The sequence below is a fragment of the Porcisia hertigi genome, chromosome 14 (assembly GCF_017918235.1).
Source record: "Porcisia hertigi strain C119 chromosome 14, whole genome shotgun sequence".
Taxonomy (NCBI): Eukaryota; Euglenozoa; class Kinetoplastea; order Trypanosomatida; family Trypanosomatidae; genus Porcisia; species Porcisia hertigi.
In genome coordinates this window covers 531168-549239 of record NC_090573.1, presented here as the reverse complement: position 1 = coordinate 549239, position 18072 = coordinate 531168, and the positions used below count along the sequence as shown (strand labels likewise).

Here is an 18072-nt window from a genome sequence, read left to right as displayed (position 1 = left end):
ACAGTCGTGCGCTTCAACGCTGTGATGGCATTTGCTTCACTGGTCGACATGCGACATAAAGTCGGGAGGAAGCGGGGGGGGGGGGGGTGGCTGACGAAGCAAGACCATCGTCGCCTAGGCATTATCCTAACTTGACATAAACAGACAGTGACATTGAAGTGCGTTTAGACACAGTCGCACGTGAGCAAGTTCCATTTTTCTGTGTCACATCAGTTCAGGAAAAGCTCCAGAAGGGCGAGGCCGAGCATCGCGGGGGCCAGCCACATTATGTGCGTGTGCAACACGAGCCAGTAGGCGATAAAAATCCACCCCGCTACATGGGCGGAGTTGTGTCCGTTGTAGCCCAGCGTGGCGTATCCAGATGCCCAAATCATTGTGAAGATCGCAACCATGCCTGAGATCACACGATTAACGACTGACACGGTAGACTGCTCCGCCACGATCCAATGGCGCATGAACATCTTGCCAGGGACAACACCGGAAACAGTGCGGTGGCTCTGCTCCTGGAGGGCAGCGTGTGCTTCGGCGGTCATATTCTGTGGCAGGATCTTCGACCAGTCATGTGTGGTGGGTTTGTGGGAAGAGGTGCGAGTGGCCATGCTAAAGGCGCTCAGGGCCGCATTGGCGCCTATCGGAAAAATAACGCGGCGGAACATACTAGCCTGATGCCTACGAACGAACGTGCGATGCTCTGCCCAATATAAAACCGAGAAAAATATTGAAGCGATCTAGCAAGTGTGAACACACTGCGAGAGCACTTCAGTTGGGGGGGGGGGCGAGAGGGAAGGGGAGAACAGCTAGAGAACGAGGAAGTGCTGGGGCCGAGAACGTAGATGGTAGCTACGGTGTTCATCTTGGAGGGCGAGAGAACGGCGACCCACGAGACACAAGGATAAGGGCAGCCGTGGTGGATGTAAGAGTCAAAGGAAAGGAAAAGTGCGAGGAGACAAAGAATGAAGCAGAGGCGTACGTCGTGAGAGCTACAATTGAGGAAGGCTGCGCGGCAAAGATGGGCGCACCGGAACGACCTGCGAAAACGACCACCCCGCTGCTACTTATCCCAGCAGTGCCCCAAACAGGTCTTGGCGAAAAGCAAATTCACGAAAACCAGCCCAACACTGGCGGCAATGAGTTGCAGCTGTTTCGCTGCGGCACATTATTCGTCTATCGGTTCGGCAACTAATTTTTTGGGGGGAGAGGGGGGGGGAGGGGGAGGGAGGAAAGAAAAAAGGCTTTTCACATTGATAATGAACACAAGGAGGAACTACAGAGAGTTCGATCAGCGTGTAGAATGAAAAACGCGAATGTGAGTGAGGTATGCACGCACACACAACCGCCAATCGCTCCGCTATTGCGAAAGTGTGTATATGGAGGTGCGGCTAAGTCTCTGCTGTTCTTTACATTTCGGATATGCCCGATCGGCATCCGCCCACGCAAACCCAACTGCCGAGGCGGGGGGGATTCGAGAAGACGTGAGCAAGCGTTGCGGGAAAAAACACTGCACCGTAGCCTTCGGGCCGCACGCACCTCCTCCCCCCCCCCAACACCACCACCTCTCCCGTTGCTGTTCTTCACGTAAGCGCATGCTATCTGGACGCGCGGCGAAATAGGTGCATGATGCAGAAAGCGTTAATCGACGCAATGGCCATCAAGACAAAGGCCTCGGTCACCATGCGTACCGTCAGCATGGTAAAGACCTTCTCAACCCACTCCCGGATGCCCTGTTCCTTCATCCGTAGCAGAATCTGATCATCATGCATGCCCATCACGAACCCGTCGGTGCGCGTCATCAGCTTGCGCAGCGGGTCCAATCGGCTCTTCCACCGCTTGAGAGAGGTGAGACCGACTTCCATCTTGATCATCTTCGGTTGACCTGAGTAGTCGCGGTTGTCAATGCAGTACGCGTGCTCTTTGTTTGAATGCGTTGTCAAGTAGACGCGGTCCTCGGCGCCATGCTCACCAGCGTAGGAGGCGTAGACCACGTGTGCATCCACGTCGCGAATGAATACGTCGAAGTCGTTCCCACCCTCCATGACATGGTAGTGCATGGTCACACCCTCGTAGAAGTCCTTGCCGATGGAGTACACGCACACCTCCTCCTTGCCCACGTCGAAGGTGTAGGCTGTCAGGGTGGGCTTCACTCGAAGCGCAGTGGCGGGAAACACCGCCGCCACAGTGCAGAGGACTGCTAAGAACGCACACACGACCACAAGACGCATGTCTGGTGCGACGGTGCCACGCAGACAAGGTAAAATGGGAAAGGCGAGAGCTGAAAGAGACTCGGGAGGTGAAAAGATGGAAGGGGGGGAGTACAAAGGAGGAGGAGGGGGGCAAAGGAGGGGGAGGAGGAGGAGGTGTACGCCTGTGAGTAGTGGTGGTGGCAAGGCGAAATAAATACGGGCTCATCATATGTCATTGGTTGTCACGTGCTCCAGACGCGTGAGAAAAAGCGGAGACCATCCGCGCAAATTCGTTCCAAAAAAAAACAGGGAGACGGATAGGCTGCTCACAAGGGGGGGGGGGGCCTGGGGGCCCAGTCCTGCCCCGCCCTTCTTCGCTCGACTCTGCTTTGATGGGCCAGTATGGTACACGTAAAGGGGGAAAGAAAAAGAGTTTTTTTTTTGAAGAGAACAAAATAACCCCTGTGAAACACACGCGTGATAGCGGCGGCGGTGGCGGGGGGGTGAAAGAGGGGAGGCGTAACCACAAGTACGTCGCATCTTCGCGCTCTCCCTTCGACGGCTACATCAGGCGTTTCAGTAATCAGCGGAGGGGGTCAGATGCCGGAGAATGAGTACTGGGAGAGATGGAGGAGGAAAAGAAACATCCAATTGAAAGTAAATGAGGGCATCCAAGATGAAAACAAATCGTCGCCAGCAGATCAGTGGAGAGAGAAAAAACATAGAATAGCGCACCGCATAAGTCGGTTTGGCGAGCCGTGAGAGAGGAGGTCGACACCTCGGAAGAGAGAATGAAGACTCAAATGAGTCAAGGGGGAGGGATGGGCAAGGGCCTTGTTCGCTAAGATGACGCAAGGCCTGCAGAAAACTTCTTACTCCCTGCCCTCCCTCCCCCACAAAAAAAATATATATATGCTCACCCCTGCGCCCCCCCCACAAGCGATGGTATCTCCCATTCCGAGGTCATAGCGCTCCCTTCTCTACAATTTTTACGCTCAAGCAGCCATTTTTGGCACTGACTGAGATGGCGAAGTTGGGAAAACGGCGTAGAGGTCGGCTGTGAAACGGGGGTGCGTTGGGTCAGCTGGAGAGCTTCTCGAGCGCCACGCCGAGAGACAATTGGTGTCTCGCACTGGGGACCGCTGTGTAGACTCCAGTTTCTCAGCGGCGACTGGGGCCTTTCCTCGCGCATCTACACGCCGATAGTACATCTTCGCTATTACAGAGAGCAGTGCGGCGTTTTTGTCTTGCACCCCTGTCTCGGTACAAAGCTCTTCTACTGTACATGTTGCAAGGCGGCCAGCATCGAAGGCGCGGAAGGGCTTCAGCACCCCCTCATCATCGACTGCCTCGTCTTCCTCTGGCCAGAACGGTCGCTGAATTTTCCCATCCCACCCAAGCGTACGCACCGCCGAAGACAGCGCGCAGCCACAACAGCGCACCAGAAAGCGAAACGTTGGAACCGGCACTGCAAAGTCTGTATGCAGACGTTGCAGCTCGCTATTCACCTGCTCCCACTGTGCAGCAACCTCGCGATTGAGTTTGTCGTCCATTATCAGTGAGCACAGCCCGTCTTTGGCCGTCTCAACTTCCTGAAGTGACACGTTGCAGTGATCGAGTCTGTGTGTTTCGAGGAGACATTTGAGCTGCAAGGCACAGAGTACTTCAAGAGGTTCAAAGAGAGTGCGCAGCCGCTGGAGAAGATGTGCGACGCTGATGCCACCAGTTGATAGGCGCTCGGCGCGCAGAAAGGCGAAGACAACTTCGCAGTCGCGTGGATGCACCTCGCACTTGAGTACAGCTGCACAAAGGAAAACGAACTCTTCTACTCGTACGTTGCGCAGGCTGAGGCTGCTGCAAAGCGTTCGAAAGGCCTCCATGAGGGCATCTAACCCGCATTCCCGCAGACGCAACAGTACATTCGCTTCACGGTCCATTCTGAGAGCGCAGAATATGGCCTCATCGACAGGGCGACGCGAGGAGCCGCCTCGGGCAAAGCGTGTAAACCTACTGTGCTCTCGAGTTGCGGGTGCACTACGTAGTTTTCGGGGAGGCAAGGTGGGAGAGAGCGCCCACCGCACAGAAGGCAATGGCAGCGTGAGAGGCGGGAGGAACCGTGCAGTGGAGGGGCGTGCCTTTTTTGTGACGTGGCAACTGTCGCTTGTTGTCAAGCACGGCGCTGCCTTGACTTCTTCCCCGCCGGATGAACGATGTGCGCCCATCGCTGCCTTCTGCCAAGAGCGCACACACGTTTATGCTCACGGGTTGGTTCACCTCTGTCGCACCTGATACAAGTAGTAGTGCGTGGGAGCAAGTTGGTGGTATTGCGAGAGATCCCTTTGTAAATCAGCTCCGCTCGCTCTCTGGTGGGTGCAGTCAAACGAAGTACACGCCACACAAGCAATACATAAATAATAAAAATAAACGAGACGGTGGGCAGGGGGCAGGAGGGGGGAGAGAGAAGTCGATGGCGAAGCGCAGAGTGGAATGGAGAAGGAAGACTGGAGAGTGTGAAGGCAGCAAAACGTCACGATAAAACACAAACGGGCTAAGATGCTTCTATTTTGTTTGTTTGTGGGAGGAGTTCGTGGGGGCGCGTTGTGCGTGTTCCCCAGCGACTGTTTCGTCCAAACGCGACAGAGATACGGAGTCCTCCCGTGATGCGGGGAGTGTGACGTGGGTCACTGGGGTCGCCGGCCGGCGCGCTGTTGTGTGCGCAGAATCAGCAGCCTTGATGCATGTTGCTCTTCTCTTGGGTCTTGAGTGCAAGAAAGTACTCAAGTGAAAACGATGCACTTGCACTTTTTAACTTCACATTTTTCTTGAGTCTGTGCTATTCTTTTGTGCAGCTCCTCCTTTGCCTCACACCAGCGGCTGTTGCGGGCGCAGAGCTCCAAGGTGGAAGGGGGGCAAGCCGCAGTTCACACACACACACACACACAGACACACACACCCTCTCCTGTATGAAGCCGGCTGAGAACAGTGTAGGATTTTACCCTTAGGCAAATTAGTTAAAGACCACGCTGAATGTCCTTCATGAAACGGCAAAAACAAAACAGAGGCGGCCCAAGAAATAAAAAGATCGGCCTTGCAGTGAGAGAAAAGGAGCCGGCGAATGTTCCCCACCCCTTTTTTTTTGGGGGGGGGGGGCTTGAATAACTTTTTTACTTCTTCTTAGCCATTTTCTTCTCCGCATTGCGAAGAATTGCGACAGTTTTCTTGAGCTCGCCGTTGAGAAGTGCACGTGGCGCTGCTGAGCGGTCCAGAAGATGCTGCAAAACCGCCGCCTTGAGGTCAGCGGGATGGAGGGCACCACTACTGCAGTCTTTCACGAGAGTTTCTGGCTTGTTGTAGCTCATGCTGCCGCCATTGGCCTCCGAACGCTCGATGCGGAGAACTTCGTGTTGCGCAAGAAGATGCTGGGCAACCGATATGACGGGGTTGGCCTGCTCATTGGGTGCCGAGTACGCCTTTTTGATTTTTCGGCGGATGTCCATGTCGTTGTCGTCCAAGTACAGGACGTCATCGGCACCAAGTACCGACGGGGCAGCGTCAGGGCGGTGCAGCGGCGGCAGGTTCCCTTCCTCCGTTTGCAGACATTCGATGCGCCCCTGTGTGAACTCGCGTGCTACAGTGTTAATCCTCCCATCCAACGATGTGGAGATGACGTGTGAAACAGAAAGCATCAGAGCGGTCGCAACGCGCATGAGGGGAGCCATCACCTGACCCGCGTTGCGCATCTCACCACCGTAAAGCTCCTCTATGTGACTCAGGAGGTTCTTACGAGCCACACCGATCACGCTCACCCAGAAGTCGTTGGGTGTACTGAGAATTACTTCGCCCTCCGTGAGGATCATCACCGACTCTGGCAACCCGTATGCCTTAAGAAGAGCGGAGTTCACCTGCAGCGCGGCGGTGATGTCCTTCTCCACGCCAGTGATCTCGTCACTGGCCACCGCGGACCAGTCCGGCAGAATCAGCGTTACACTGCCCTCCGGATGGGCTGCAATAAAATCCCTGGCAGCCTTGATCATCCCTTCCGCCACATCTAGAGGCACCTTCAGCAGCGCCGGCATCCACATGCACGCATGCGGTTTTTCTGCCGCTGCAGGAGGCGCCATCTCTGCTAGCGGGAGCGTTGCGCCACCTTTACGGTAGGATTTGACCGCCTCCAGCAGCTCGTGCGCCTCCGCGTTCGACGCGAAGTGCTGGCGTATCGGTGCCAGAAGCGCGTTCACCTCATCAATCAGACATGCCTTCAGGGCATCTTCACTGATTTTCTCGCTCAAGAACGCCATCTCCAGGTCGTGGTAGGTGGCATATGTGGCGCCGTCGATCGTGGCTGCAGCTCCGGGTCGGGCGTAGACAATGCACTGGAAATAGTCCAGAACCGGGTTGCGATCATCTGTGGCGACTGGCGCCCCGTCATCCGTGATGGCGCTAGCGGACTGCTTGACACGCGGGCAATAAGCCTGACCGATCTTGCGTGCCACATCCTCCTCGGTGTCCTCCATGAAGATGGCACTATCCGGGTCGCTCTTGCTCATTTTTGCCTGTCCCTGCTTCAGACCAGCCAGCATGTGGTGCGACAGAATGACCGGCTTTAGTTTGCGGCCAATCAAGTCGCAGTACTCGCGTGCGAGCATGTTTACCTTCCGCTGATCGAGGCCTAACTGGCAGATGTCAGCCTTGAGAAAGAAGATGTCCGCGCATTGCATCAGTGGGTACAGCACCTGCGCCGCCGTTAGAGTGCCCTCTGTCTTGCCCATGATGGTGCAGCACTTCTTGATGCGGGCAATCGTGTTCTGCCGTCCGATGTCGAGCACCATGCGCCAGTACGTGTCGGCACACCTCGTAATCTCCTCGCTACTCCACAAAAACTCAACCTTCTCCATGTTCATGCCTGCCGCCTTCCACACTTCAATCAAGTAGCGACCAACAACGCGGATCTTCTCTAACTCGCCGCCGACTTTGTCGTTCATCAGCGCAAACCAGTCCGCTACCCAAAATACAAACTGACACCCCGCCGCAGTGCACTTGTTGACATTGACTGCCTTGAAGATGCCTTGGGCAATATGCATGCGGCCGGAGGGCTCGAAACCATCGTAGCAGCGAATGCTTGGCTTCTTCTCTACAAGGTTTCGCAGCTCACTCTCCTGAACGCACTCCTCTCCGACGCTACGGAGAAGGTTGTAGCGCTCACCGGCGTCCATGGCGGCGCGCCCAGTGCTCAGTGGACGAACCAACTGTGCCCACACCGGTGAAGATCCTGAAACAGACCAGCCAACAGCCGTGTGACCGAAGAGCGGACGGCGAAGAGGAGTACAGCGGTAGCTACACAGACGGAACGTTTTGAATGCTGAGATGACTTTAACGTGGGAGAACGAGCTGTGTGAGTGTGTGTGTGTGTGTGAAGAGTGTGCCGGTATTGCCTGCGCGATCGAGTGGTTTCGTGTTCGTGAAATACTGAGTAGATTATGGATGAGAAAGCACACAGTTCAACAGAGAAGGCAAAGAGATTTTTAAAAAAAGAAAAGGGGAACGAGAGACTGAACAGTTTTTCTGTTGTTGTTTTGCGACCCGAGACCCTTCATTACAAGTGTGAGGTAAAAGTGCCGCGCCCGGCTCCAGCGTACCACAGGTCCACCGCGTGGTGCGCCAGGGTCCCAGCACACGCGCCCCACAGCAGTGCCAGATCGATCAGCTCCGCCCGCATCGCAGTTCCCCCCCCTCTCACGGCCACTCCGCCATTGCGCCAGTCGCCGCGCAGTGCATCTCGCGGGGTCACCCAGGCTCGCCGCCCCTTGGCAGAGAGCGCCACCTGAGATCTGCACCAGTCATTCCAACACGGTGCCTGTCATTGGGGCGGCACAAGCGCGTTTTGCTACCGCCAGTCTCAACGACGCGGAGCCGCCACACGGGACCCGACACGGCCCACACTCGCACAGACAAGTCCACCCGACCCCCCGGCGCTGTTGGTACTCCACCTGCAGCTTGGCATCGTCAAGGAAGGGGGGAGAGGGGGGTATTGGAGGCTGTTTGACCACCTCCATATAGATGAGACTACAACTACCCGTTCCTCTCCCCCTGCTCCCCCCCCCATCCGCCGACACCCCAACGCTGGGGATGTGTGTTCCCTGTCATCCACTGAGAGTGCAACGGATATCAGACAAGTGGATGCCATTGACAAAAAAGTGGGAGATGCAACAGTTTTCAAAAAAAATTGCTCTGTGTGTGTGTGTGTGTGTGTGTGTGCGTGTGCGTGTACCTACCGAAATACACGTCCCGCCCTTTCATGTGTGAGTACGATATGAATTATAGTTGGTCTCTCTACTAAATAGCAGCGCACCAGAAAAGATCAGGAGGCGCAGCGTTCAACGACTGCAAATTAGACAAGTGCAGTGCATCGGACATGATCCCGACTATCGAAGTCACGTGTCGCAAGCGTGTCATTGCGGCGGTGCGACGCTCAAATGCCAAAGCTCGATGAGTCCCTCGGCAACTCTTTACCTTTGAAGCAGGAGCCAGCAGAGATACAAGTAGCGGCGGAGGATGTGCACAAAGCCGGCACCCGTGGATACAGATGAGCCGACGGCCCTTTACACACGAGGTTTGCCTGCGTGGTTTGCACAAGAGCACCCGCGACATGGACAAAGAGTCCCTCGCAACTCCCTCGCCCGATCTGCCAATCGCGAGGGAGGAGAAGGGAGTCTTCTGGAGCGTAAACATCAGGAACCCTCCCTCCCTCCCCCCCCACCGCCCGCCCCACGCATGAGCGATGAAAAAACAGCATGCGTGAAACAGTCAAGGCGAAAAGGATCTCGCACCCGCGTGCTGTACTATTCAGCGAGACGCATCGTGAGCCGAACAAAACGCTGTAGAGGAGAGGGGAGAGAGACACACGGGTCGGCGCCGCCAACCAGCGCAGGTGCTGCTCGACAAGGAGCGCTGGCGTTCACGAGAATGCGCACTCATCTTGGAAAGGGAAAGAGCCCGCAATCACTTATGCAAGAGGACAGAAAAACACGGATAAAGTGGTTGGAAGCGCGCGGCACAGGTGTCCCCCATACCCCCATGAGTAACAGTAGTGCTTTCTGAAACCCATAAAAGAGGAAGAGTGGGGCTACAGCTGCCAGCGGGCCTTCATCTACATCATCAAGTCCTGTCCCTGTTCCTAAGCTGCACATATACACACTGTATTTCATATACACCTAAAATATATGCATGTGCATATCTGTGTGTGTGTGTGTGTGTGTCGTCAACTGGCACCCGCCGTCAAGTGGAGAGATCAGCTGTGGCAGTACGAAACAAAGAAAAATTGCTCAAGACAATCACAGGCGGTGAGGGTGGGGGGGGGGGGGCTGCACACATTCCATGGGTGGAGTAAACGAAGAGAAGGTATGCGAAGGGATGCAGTTATCGGGATGTCTCATGTATATATACAAAAGAGGCATATCCAGAGCCAGCGCCTTGAAGAGCGCCGTGGGCCAGAGTCGCTCATTATACACGGTGATGTGCTACCCCCAGCTGACAGCTCCGCAGTCTTTCGAAAGCCGCTGAAGGTGAGTGACAGTATGACGCCCTGTAGTCCCCTCGACAAACACATAGTTTTCTGTGAGAGGCCCGACGTGTTGCAGACAACAATACGTCTTTTGCGTGCATCTTGATGAAGCCGACCGATGCACAGTTGCCGACGAGTTCGAGGAGATGACGCACACTTGATCCTCACCGGGTTCAAGGCTCGAGAGCGTGGAAGCACGCGAATAGGGAAAATGAAAAAAAAATGCAGACGTAATATATAACAGCTGAGGGACGGCGCGCACACGAGCCACAGCACAGGGGGCGTCGCAGAGATGGAGGAAGAATCAAATTGACAGCTCACAGTAGCGGTTCACTAATAGAGCACTATAACCATCCAAGGGCAGCAAGTATCGAGCTGCCACATGGAGCGCGTGCGTGGGGCTGCGTCTCCGATCACACCCTTCACACTTCTGTTTACCGCCGGCTTCTCGGTGGAAAAAAAAACAGAGTTGAAAGGCGGAGAGTCGCGGCGCCAGCGGCGGCCCCGTCCACCCCCTCCTTACGCCTAAAAGCAAACACATATGTGCGAACACGCACAGAAGCACGGCCAAGACAAATCGCAGCGGCACAGTTGCACAAGGAAGAGGCGAGTGCCGCGCACCCGTTGGTGTGGGTGTTGGGTGGCTGCAGGGCAGTGTGGGAAGGGGGGGGGGTGGGCGGGCAGGTAGTGGTGGGTCGCACAAGAGGGTGATTTTGTTAAAACTGTGAGGGGTGAGGGGTGGGGAGAAAAACCTTTGTGGAGAGGGAGAGAAGACCACAGAAAAAAAGGGAAACAAAAACAAAAAAGGAACGCTTTAGGGATCGTAGGGGTCACTCGCCGTTGGCGTGGACCTCGCGCATGAAGGGAACACGGCACTCAAGCAGCATGTTGCTCTCTGCCGGTAGGCCGATCAGAGCGCGCAACACGTTTTCGATAGCCGCTTTCTGGCGGTTGAGCGCGTTAATGACCGGCGCGCCTGCTGGAACGGCGGGAGCCTTCAGGAGGTAGGACAGGATAGACAACACGGTTTCCATGTGCTCGAAAGATGACGACGACGGCAGCGACGCCTGGGATCCGTCGCTGGCGCTGACCGTGATACGTTCCATGAGCTCGGTAAGCACGAGCAGGTCGATGATGAGCGGTGCAGCCAGCAGAGAGTCCTCACAGGTGTTGTGCAGCACGACTGTCTGCTGACCGCCCATGAATATGGAGAAGGTGTACTCGTCCATGGCACGCTTGCTGTCGCCCACGTAGGGCATGTACTTGATGACGATGCAGTGGTCCGGCTTCGGCGTGCCCTCAGGAAAGAGAACATTGTTAGACGCGATCATGTCGTCCACGACGTTACTCTTGGTGATCTCTTTGGAGGAGAACTGCGGGGGGCTGGAAAGGTTGTAACCGTCGTTGTTGCCGAGGTGATTGTAACTGGCAATGCACTCTGGTTTGATGCCGGCTCCGACAAAGAATTCCAACAGCGCGCTCTTCATCTTGGTCTGCCCGCTCTTGAAGTCGTCACCGCCGATGAAGACATGCGCCGCGCGCGCCATCTCCACCAGCCCAGGGCACAGCGTGTTTTGTGGCGCGCCATTGATGAAGCTACACCCCTCAAGAATTGCCGCCATTGCGTACAGGGCGGACGGTGCCACCTCCGTTTCGTTGCGCTTCACCGCCGCCACGAGGTTATCGGCTGTGTCGTGAATGCCCTCACGGTGCTCGCTGAAGCGCTCCGTATTCGCTGTCCACAGCACCAGAACTTTGTCCAGCTGATTGGCTGCCTTAAACTGGCGAATGTCGCCCCGCACGCGCTCCACCGCGTCCCACCGGTCGCGAGCGTCCAGCACGTTGTTCGCGCGCTCCTTCTGGTTGGCAGCGACGAAGTCAATGTCGAAAATGGCCGGAAGCGGTTGCATCTCCCTCATTTTCTCATATAGCGCCTCCTGTACCTGCACGTCCAGCACCCCAGCGCGTCGCATTGCTTCGCCAAGGTTCATGTTGTTGCAGTCCCAGCCGCCAATCACCAGGTCGTTAGGTGCCACCATCGGCACAATGTCCTTCAGCGGCACGAAGATCTCTTGCATGTTGCGCGTCATTCCCACGTTGATTGTGCTGGACTGGGTGACAGAACCGAAGTAGTTCGCCGACTGCATGCCACGTCTTGTGCGCCACACTAGGCCCAGCTTGTTGGCCAGGATTCCAGCCGTAACTGTTGTGCCGTTGTTTCCACCCCAGCCAATCAACATCACACCCACACGCGGCACCTTGCGCTCCGTGCGAAAAATCAGATGATGCATTATCGGCTCCACTTCCACCGCGCCATCTGCGCCGCAGCTGACGCGAGTCGTTGCATACTCATAATGCGTCTCAATCGCATCAGTTGTGTAGCGCACCTTGTCGCTCTTGACGTGCACCGCCGGCATTTTCCAGTGGTGTTGATGTGGAGGGATGATGTGCTCAACAAGAGCGGTGGAAGAAAACGCAGGGGGGGGGAAGTAGCGCTGGGTATGCTTTTTGTGCGTGGGACAACGTGTGGCGCTGCCGCTGAGCGTGAGCGGAGCGGAGCAGTTCGAATCGTGTGAGTACAATTTGGAGAAAAGTGCGACAGAGGCAGGAGAGGGGAGAGAGTTATACATCAGGTGCGCAGAGGGCGCATCGCTGCAAAACAGCAGGCGCGCCTAATATAGGGTGAAAGCAGAGACGGGGGAAAGATGGCGAAAGCACGGGGTCGCAGAACGCGACTTCAAAGACGCAGTCTTGTCGCCGGGAATGGGGGGGGAGGGAGTTATAGAAAACAGCGACGCATAAAAAAGAGAACACGAAGCAGTGGGGGAAATAGACTAAATAGCATTATCGAATGAAAGGGGTACCATCGACTGCGGGTTGGGGAGTGGAGACGAGTCGTGTGCGTGTACAACCTTCAAAGCAACGTCTAGCGCGCCTCCGTTCTTTGGTTTCTTCTCGACAAATGTAGGTGTTGTCAGCTGGCGGCATACGGCACCAGCAGAAAAAGGCGATACAAAAAAGGTCGTTCGACAGCCTCGAGTGGCAGGCAACACTCTGCGCGAGGGCCCGCGCCACCCAATCACCACACTGGCTCCTACTAACGAGGAGGTGTACGCCGGAAGAAACCTGAACATCGACACCAAGGTTGCTTCGCACTTCTCTCAGTGCTGTGGATACACCACCGCACGTGGGTATTCAAGTGAATGTAAGACATGGCGTATGTGCAGTGGGGCACAAGCAGCTGGAAGAAGCGCTCCCTCCATGCACCCCCCCCCCTTCGGGGCTAACACATCCGCGCAGTCGGTGAAATGGGCTTGGTCAAGAAACGAGGAGTAGCAGAGATATCCGGAGTACGGCGCACTGGAGCATCGGCTTAGCGACAGGCAGGGAAAAAAGAGAAGTAATAATACAGGCGAACCGACGTGGAGAAAAGAAGAAAAACCGAAGACAAAACCCCGCATGTGCCGCTTCAGTTGAAGAGCACTTCCTGAGATGGTACGCGCACGCTCCCTAATGCCCACCCAGCAGATCACCTCACGGGTGTCCACGCATATCCTTTCCACACACACACACGCACACGCACACGCACACCACGGCAACCGAGCCTTTCCCTGTGATGTCTGTAGGTGTGTGTATGAGTGGGGGGGGGGGGGGGGGGACAAGGAGAGGCTGTGTGTGCGGCGACAGATGACCAGCACGGGATCAGAAAAGAAAGCAGAAAGAAACGCAGGTTGGAGAAACGTATGCCGTTCACGATTTCTTCGAATAATTGACCGCTTGAAAAGTGAATTGCAAATAAACATCAGAGAGGTGCAGAAGCGCATTCGATCCCCTCACCCTCCACAAAGCCGTAGCATAAAAATCATTCGTCATCCCGGGACAACAAAAGCTACAGTCGAAACTGAACGAAATGCCGGTGATTCCACCATCTTCCCCCAATCTGCAGCCCGCCAGAGACGCTCCAGCCAAAAGTGATGTTCTCTTCTGCGTTCATCCCTCTGTGTGTGTGTGTTTATCTGTGTAAATATTGCTTTTTTTTTAACCGTGTGTGTGTGTGTGCATATTCATCTCTGTGCCTTGAAACAACAACCGGAAGACAGGCCTTCAAAGGGTATTTGAGGAAATACAAAAGAAAAGGCTGGTCGTTGTGTTTCTCCTCCCCGCTCTCTCTCTCTCCTTGTCAATCACTTCAAGCCCACATCAACAAACCAAAGCACATCCGCATGCAACGCCAGATCACCCGCCTCTGTTGCACCAGCATCACATCCCGCATCTCGAAGGATGAGCAGTCCTGCTCTTGAACACCAGGCCATGCGCTCAATGGGCTCCTCCTCTCACCCACCCACCCACCTCCCCCGCCCCTTTCGGCGCTTGCTCGTCGGGTCGGTAGGTAAGCGCTGCGTGATGGGGCCGCCTCGCACGCACCGGCGTCGACTCCGCGCCTTCACCCACGCAGGCAGTCGACCGGCGTCTTGCTCGAGGGCAGAGGTGATGGTGGTTGGCTGCCCCCTCGGGGGAGCACAAGGGGGGGGGGGGAGGGAAGGGGTCTCTGGATGGCCTCCTCGAATGCGCCGCGACACACGGGGACGGTGTCGCTATCCGTGTTTGACCACCGACTCATACCAGCCTTCTCCAGGACACGCGGGCTGTTCACTGAAGATCGTGTGTGTCGTGTGTTTCATGAAGCGTCGATAAGACTTGTCGTGAACCGATGCAAATCGCTGTATGTTCACATGGTTCTTCGGCACAAGGGCATCCCCCCCAACAAAAAATGGCTGCCAAAGTCACAAGTCCAAACATGTATGTAGAGACACGGACTACAGGTTTGCGGAACGCTTCATAGAGGTGGGGTGCGGCGCCCTCACACAAGGGGTCGGATTTGTCAAGGGGGTCCGAATAACAATAAACATGAGCGAGAAAAAAATAGGTGTGGAGGGGATACCCCTTGCCCCACATAGCCGAGGAAAACGATTGAAGGGGCGCTGCTCCTCTGCCTCTCTGTGCGCTCGCCAATAAGAAAGAAAGGGGGAAGGGGGAGTGGTGCGGTGTACACATATATATTTATATATATTTTATTCAGGGGGCGGGGGTATCATCAAAGCCCACGATTTTCTTGATGCATGAGAAAAGAGCCTCCAACCCCGCAGTACGAAAAAAAAAAGATGAGGCGAAATACGCGGGGGGGGGGGGGGCGTAGGGGGTCAGAAGGCACGAGGACAAACCCGATCACCACGTCGAAGTGTTGGTGTTCAACTAAATAATTCTATTAAAACACACACACACACACACGTGCAAAAAAAAAGGGAGAAGAGCACATGCGCAGGAAGCAGGGAATAAATATGTATATATGTATATATATATATATATATGTATAGACATACATATAATAAACAGAATGGGGGAAAAACATATATTATAGAACAACAAAGAAAAAGAGTGTCACACGGCCACACACGTGACCCTCACCCTACTCGACTATCCTGTGTGTGTGTGTGTGTGTGTGTGTGTGTGTGTGTTTTATGAAGCGCGCAGGCACAAATAAACACAGAAAAACACACAAAAAAATAAAGGGCGATAGAGGCGCTCTACGAACTGACAGCGGAGTGAGTTTAGCAGAGTCACGCACGAGAACCAAAGATATGGGAAAAAGAGAAAGACACGTTACAGGACGAGTCTCATTCTGAAAGGTGAAAGCAGAGATGAAGTGTTGGTGGGGTAGAGGAGAAGGAAGAAGGGGGGAAGAGGGATTCGTGGGCCTTCAGACCCCACCCCAGTATGTATATGTGTATATCTATATGAGCCCACTTGCACAGAGAGGGGGGGTCCAAGGGATGAAATAAGGGCAAAAAACAACAAGAAAATGCGAAGGGGAAGAGAGAGGACAGGACGGGAGCACAACAACAACGTGCAAAGAAAAATGTCTACATGTATGCACACATGCACATACATGAGAAAGCAGTGACCACCAAAAAAAAAGAGGGACGAGAGGCGCCGGACTGAATGCAGGCACGGGGTTGCTTACGCATACGCAGTGACAGGTACATCCTGCCGCCCCTTTATGGAATCAATAAAAGCGAAGGGGAAAGTCAAAGTCAAAATGTGCTAAAACAAGCAGAGACAGGGGGAGATGGGAAGGGGGGAAGGGGAGGGGGAGGGGGAGGGAGATACAGATGGAGAAATGGGGGGGGGGGATTAGAGTTTATTCTTTCAAACACACATACAAAAAAGAAAGCCGCATTGCAAAAATATATACGAATGGGTTTGGTGGGGACAGGGGAGAAGAGAGGAGGGCATGCGATGTGCTTGGCAAGAAGCGCACTAGGCATACTCGCACATGGATAAAATGCTTTCTCCTCAGCCTCCCAATTTGCAGCGCTTGACGTCGATAAAAGTGCGAAAGGAGCCACATGCGCATCTATGCATCGTGTCGATTGGAACTCCCATTCCAAGACCCTGTCGCTGTTTGAGCGGATCGCTTGCGCACTGAACCTTTCATGAGCATAGCTGCGCAGATCAGGGACACGGAAAAAGACCTGTACGCGCTCTGCCCTCACCGTCTTCGAGTCATCGAGTACCTCCCCCCCCCCGGGGGGCTGGAGGGTTGCGCTCGTGCGATACCGACGAGCCCTCCATTGGCGCCGTCCGCGTTCATGGAGTTGACCGTCTTTCGTTTTTTAGTGACTCACAGAGCGCCCATCCGCGCCAATGTCGTCGCAGATGCGTGCACGCGGCAGAAGCAAAAAACTCAGCGGGATCACCCCTAGAGGAAACACGACATGCGCAAAGACCAGCAACATCGGTACATTGTCGAAGTTGCAGCCGTTTACCCCAGTTGTCTGAATGGGCCACACGAGCTCCATCAAGAGGGAGCCGACCGTAGAAGACATAGACTGACCCATGTTGCTGAAGCCGGCTGCCAGTGCATAGATCATGCTCTCCGAGCCGCGGGGGCAGATGCGTGAGAAGAGTAGAACGACAGGCATCCAGGCAAGCTGGTTACAGGCTTCGTACACAATGGCGTCACCCATGATATACATGGCATGATCTGGAATGCCGATCGCCAGGTTCCAGCGCTTTACCATGACAATGTCGAACACGGAGCCAAGAACCTTCACGATTGTTGTTATAATGAACGTGAAACAGTAGCTGCGCTTCGAGAAGAAGTACGAAAAAGCAGTCACGCCAGCTATACCGGCAACATTGCCTATGATCGCTGCCATCGTGTTATAGAAGACGAACGTGAAGTGTGGGCCTGCTGGGTAGCACTCCTTCGTCGACATGTAAAAACTGTCCATCGCACCAGGCAGCTGCACGTACAGCAGCATGTCGAGGTAAAGAAAGCAGATGGCCTTGGCTGCGACAAGGCTGCAGGCCCAGAATGCCAGACTGCAGCACACCACCGCTACGACAAGAGAGGAATAGCCGAGATCGGTGGACTTACCAAAGACTGTAACGAGGCATTGGACAATCACGGCACACACCATCACTGCCGAGTACACAAACAGTCGCCAGTTGCGGAAGAAAACCTCGCGATTGATCTCCACCACACCGGGGCACAGCGAATACACATACGCACTGTGGTCCACGTCTATGTCATCCATCGCATCGTCGTAGGGGCGACTGCGCACCAGGCCATCAATGACGAAATCGTCTTTGTCCCCGCGGCGCTGGGGTGCCGTGGCCGACGTTGCTGTCAGTGGTTTTGGGTCCGCATTAGAGGCTCTCTCGGACTGGGGATTCTTGTCAGGAAGGATCGCAGCGGTGTCCGCTTTGAGCCCATTGGAATAGTTGAGCGGTTGCACCTCAGAATGTCTCAGAGAAAAGTCTTCGCGGCGCTCAACGCAGTTGTAGCGCTCGCCATACCAGTTGAAGATAAAAAAGAAGACCGTCAGAGCCTGGCATGCGGCTGAGACCAGCAGACCGACCTGTGGGATCCCCCTGTCTGACAGAGGGCCCTGCACACCGGCGGACACGATCGCAGCAACGAAGATGAACACCCAAATCCAGCTCACCAGCGCAGGACCGGCAGCCGGTCGCTTGCGCATGATTCGGCTGTAGTGACCCTCCGACAGAATATCAATGTTCGCCATAAAAAAATTTGTCAAAAACATAAAGCCTGCACCAATGTTCGCGCTGGACTCTTTTGCGGGCAGCAAGCCAAACCCCAGCGCGAAGGCGGCACCAAACACACTCGACGCAGCGCAGTACCATCTTTTTGTATAGCCGAACAGTGCAAATGTGTCAGATATGGAAGCCGAACAGGCTTTTATCGACCAGCCCAATGTGTACAGCGCTGAGAGGCGCTGATAACGTGTTCCATCGATACCAAAG

At 55.0% G+C, this 18072-nt stretch overlaps 5 protein-coding genes across 5 annotated transcripts; all 5 read right to left on the bottom strand.

The window, feature by feature from the left end:
- Nucleotides 1-209: 209 nt before the first annotated feature.
- Nucleotides 210-656, bottom strand: JKF63_06788 (uncharacterized protein; the record flags this gene model as incomplete). Its single annotated transcript, XM_067902736.1, has 1 exon — nt 210-656. The coding sequence occupies one exon, from the start codon at nt 654-656 to the stop codon at nt 210-212; it is 447 nt and encodes a 148-aa protein (XP_067758629.1).
- A 930-nt stretch (nt 657-1586) lies between these two features.
- Nucleotides 1587-2219, bottom strand: JKF63_06787 (uncharacterized protein; the record flags this gene model as incomplete). The annotated part of the gene is made up of 1 exon (XM_067902735.1): nt 1587-2219. The coding sequence occupies one exon, from the start codon at nt 2217-2219 to the stop codon at nt 1587-1589; it is 633 nt and encodes a 210-aa protein (XP_067758628.1).
- A 956-nt stretch (nt 2220-3175) lies between these two features.
- Nucleotides 3176-4402, bottom strand: JKF63_06786 (uncharacterized protein; the record flags this gene model as incomplete). Its single annotated transcript, XM_067902734.1, has 1 exon — nt 3176-4402. One exon carries the CDS (start codon nt 4400-4402, stop codon nt 3176-3178), a length of 1227 nt encoding a protein of 408 aa, XP_067758627.1.
- A 6169-nt stretch (nt 4403-10571) lies between these two features.
- Nucleotides 10572-12158, bottom strand: JKF63_06784 (uncharacterized protein; the record flags this gene model as incomplete). Its single annotated transcript, XM_067902733.1, has 1 exon — nt 10572-12158. The coding sequence occupies one exon, from the start codon at nt 12156-12158 to the stop codon at nt 10572-10574; it is 1587 nt and encodes a 528-aa protein (XP_067758626.1).
- A 4257-nt stretch (nt 12159-16415) lies between these two features.
- Nucleotides 16416-17342, bottom strand: JKF63_06783 (uncharacterized protein; the record flags this gene model as incomplete). The annotated part of the gene is made up of 1 exon (XM_067902732.1): nt 16416-17342. One exon carries the CDS (start codon nt 17340-17342, stop codon nt 16416-16418), a length of 927 nt encoding a protein of 308 aa, XP_067758625.1.
- Between the last annotated feature and the right edge of the window lie 730 nt (nt 17343-18072).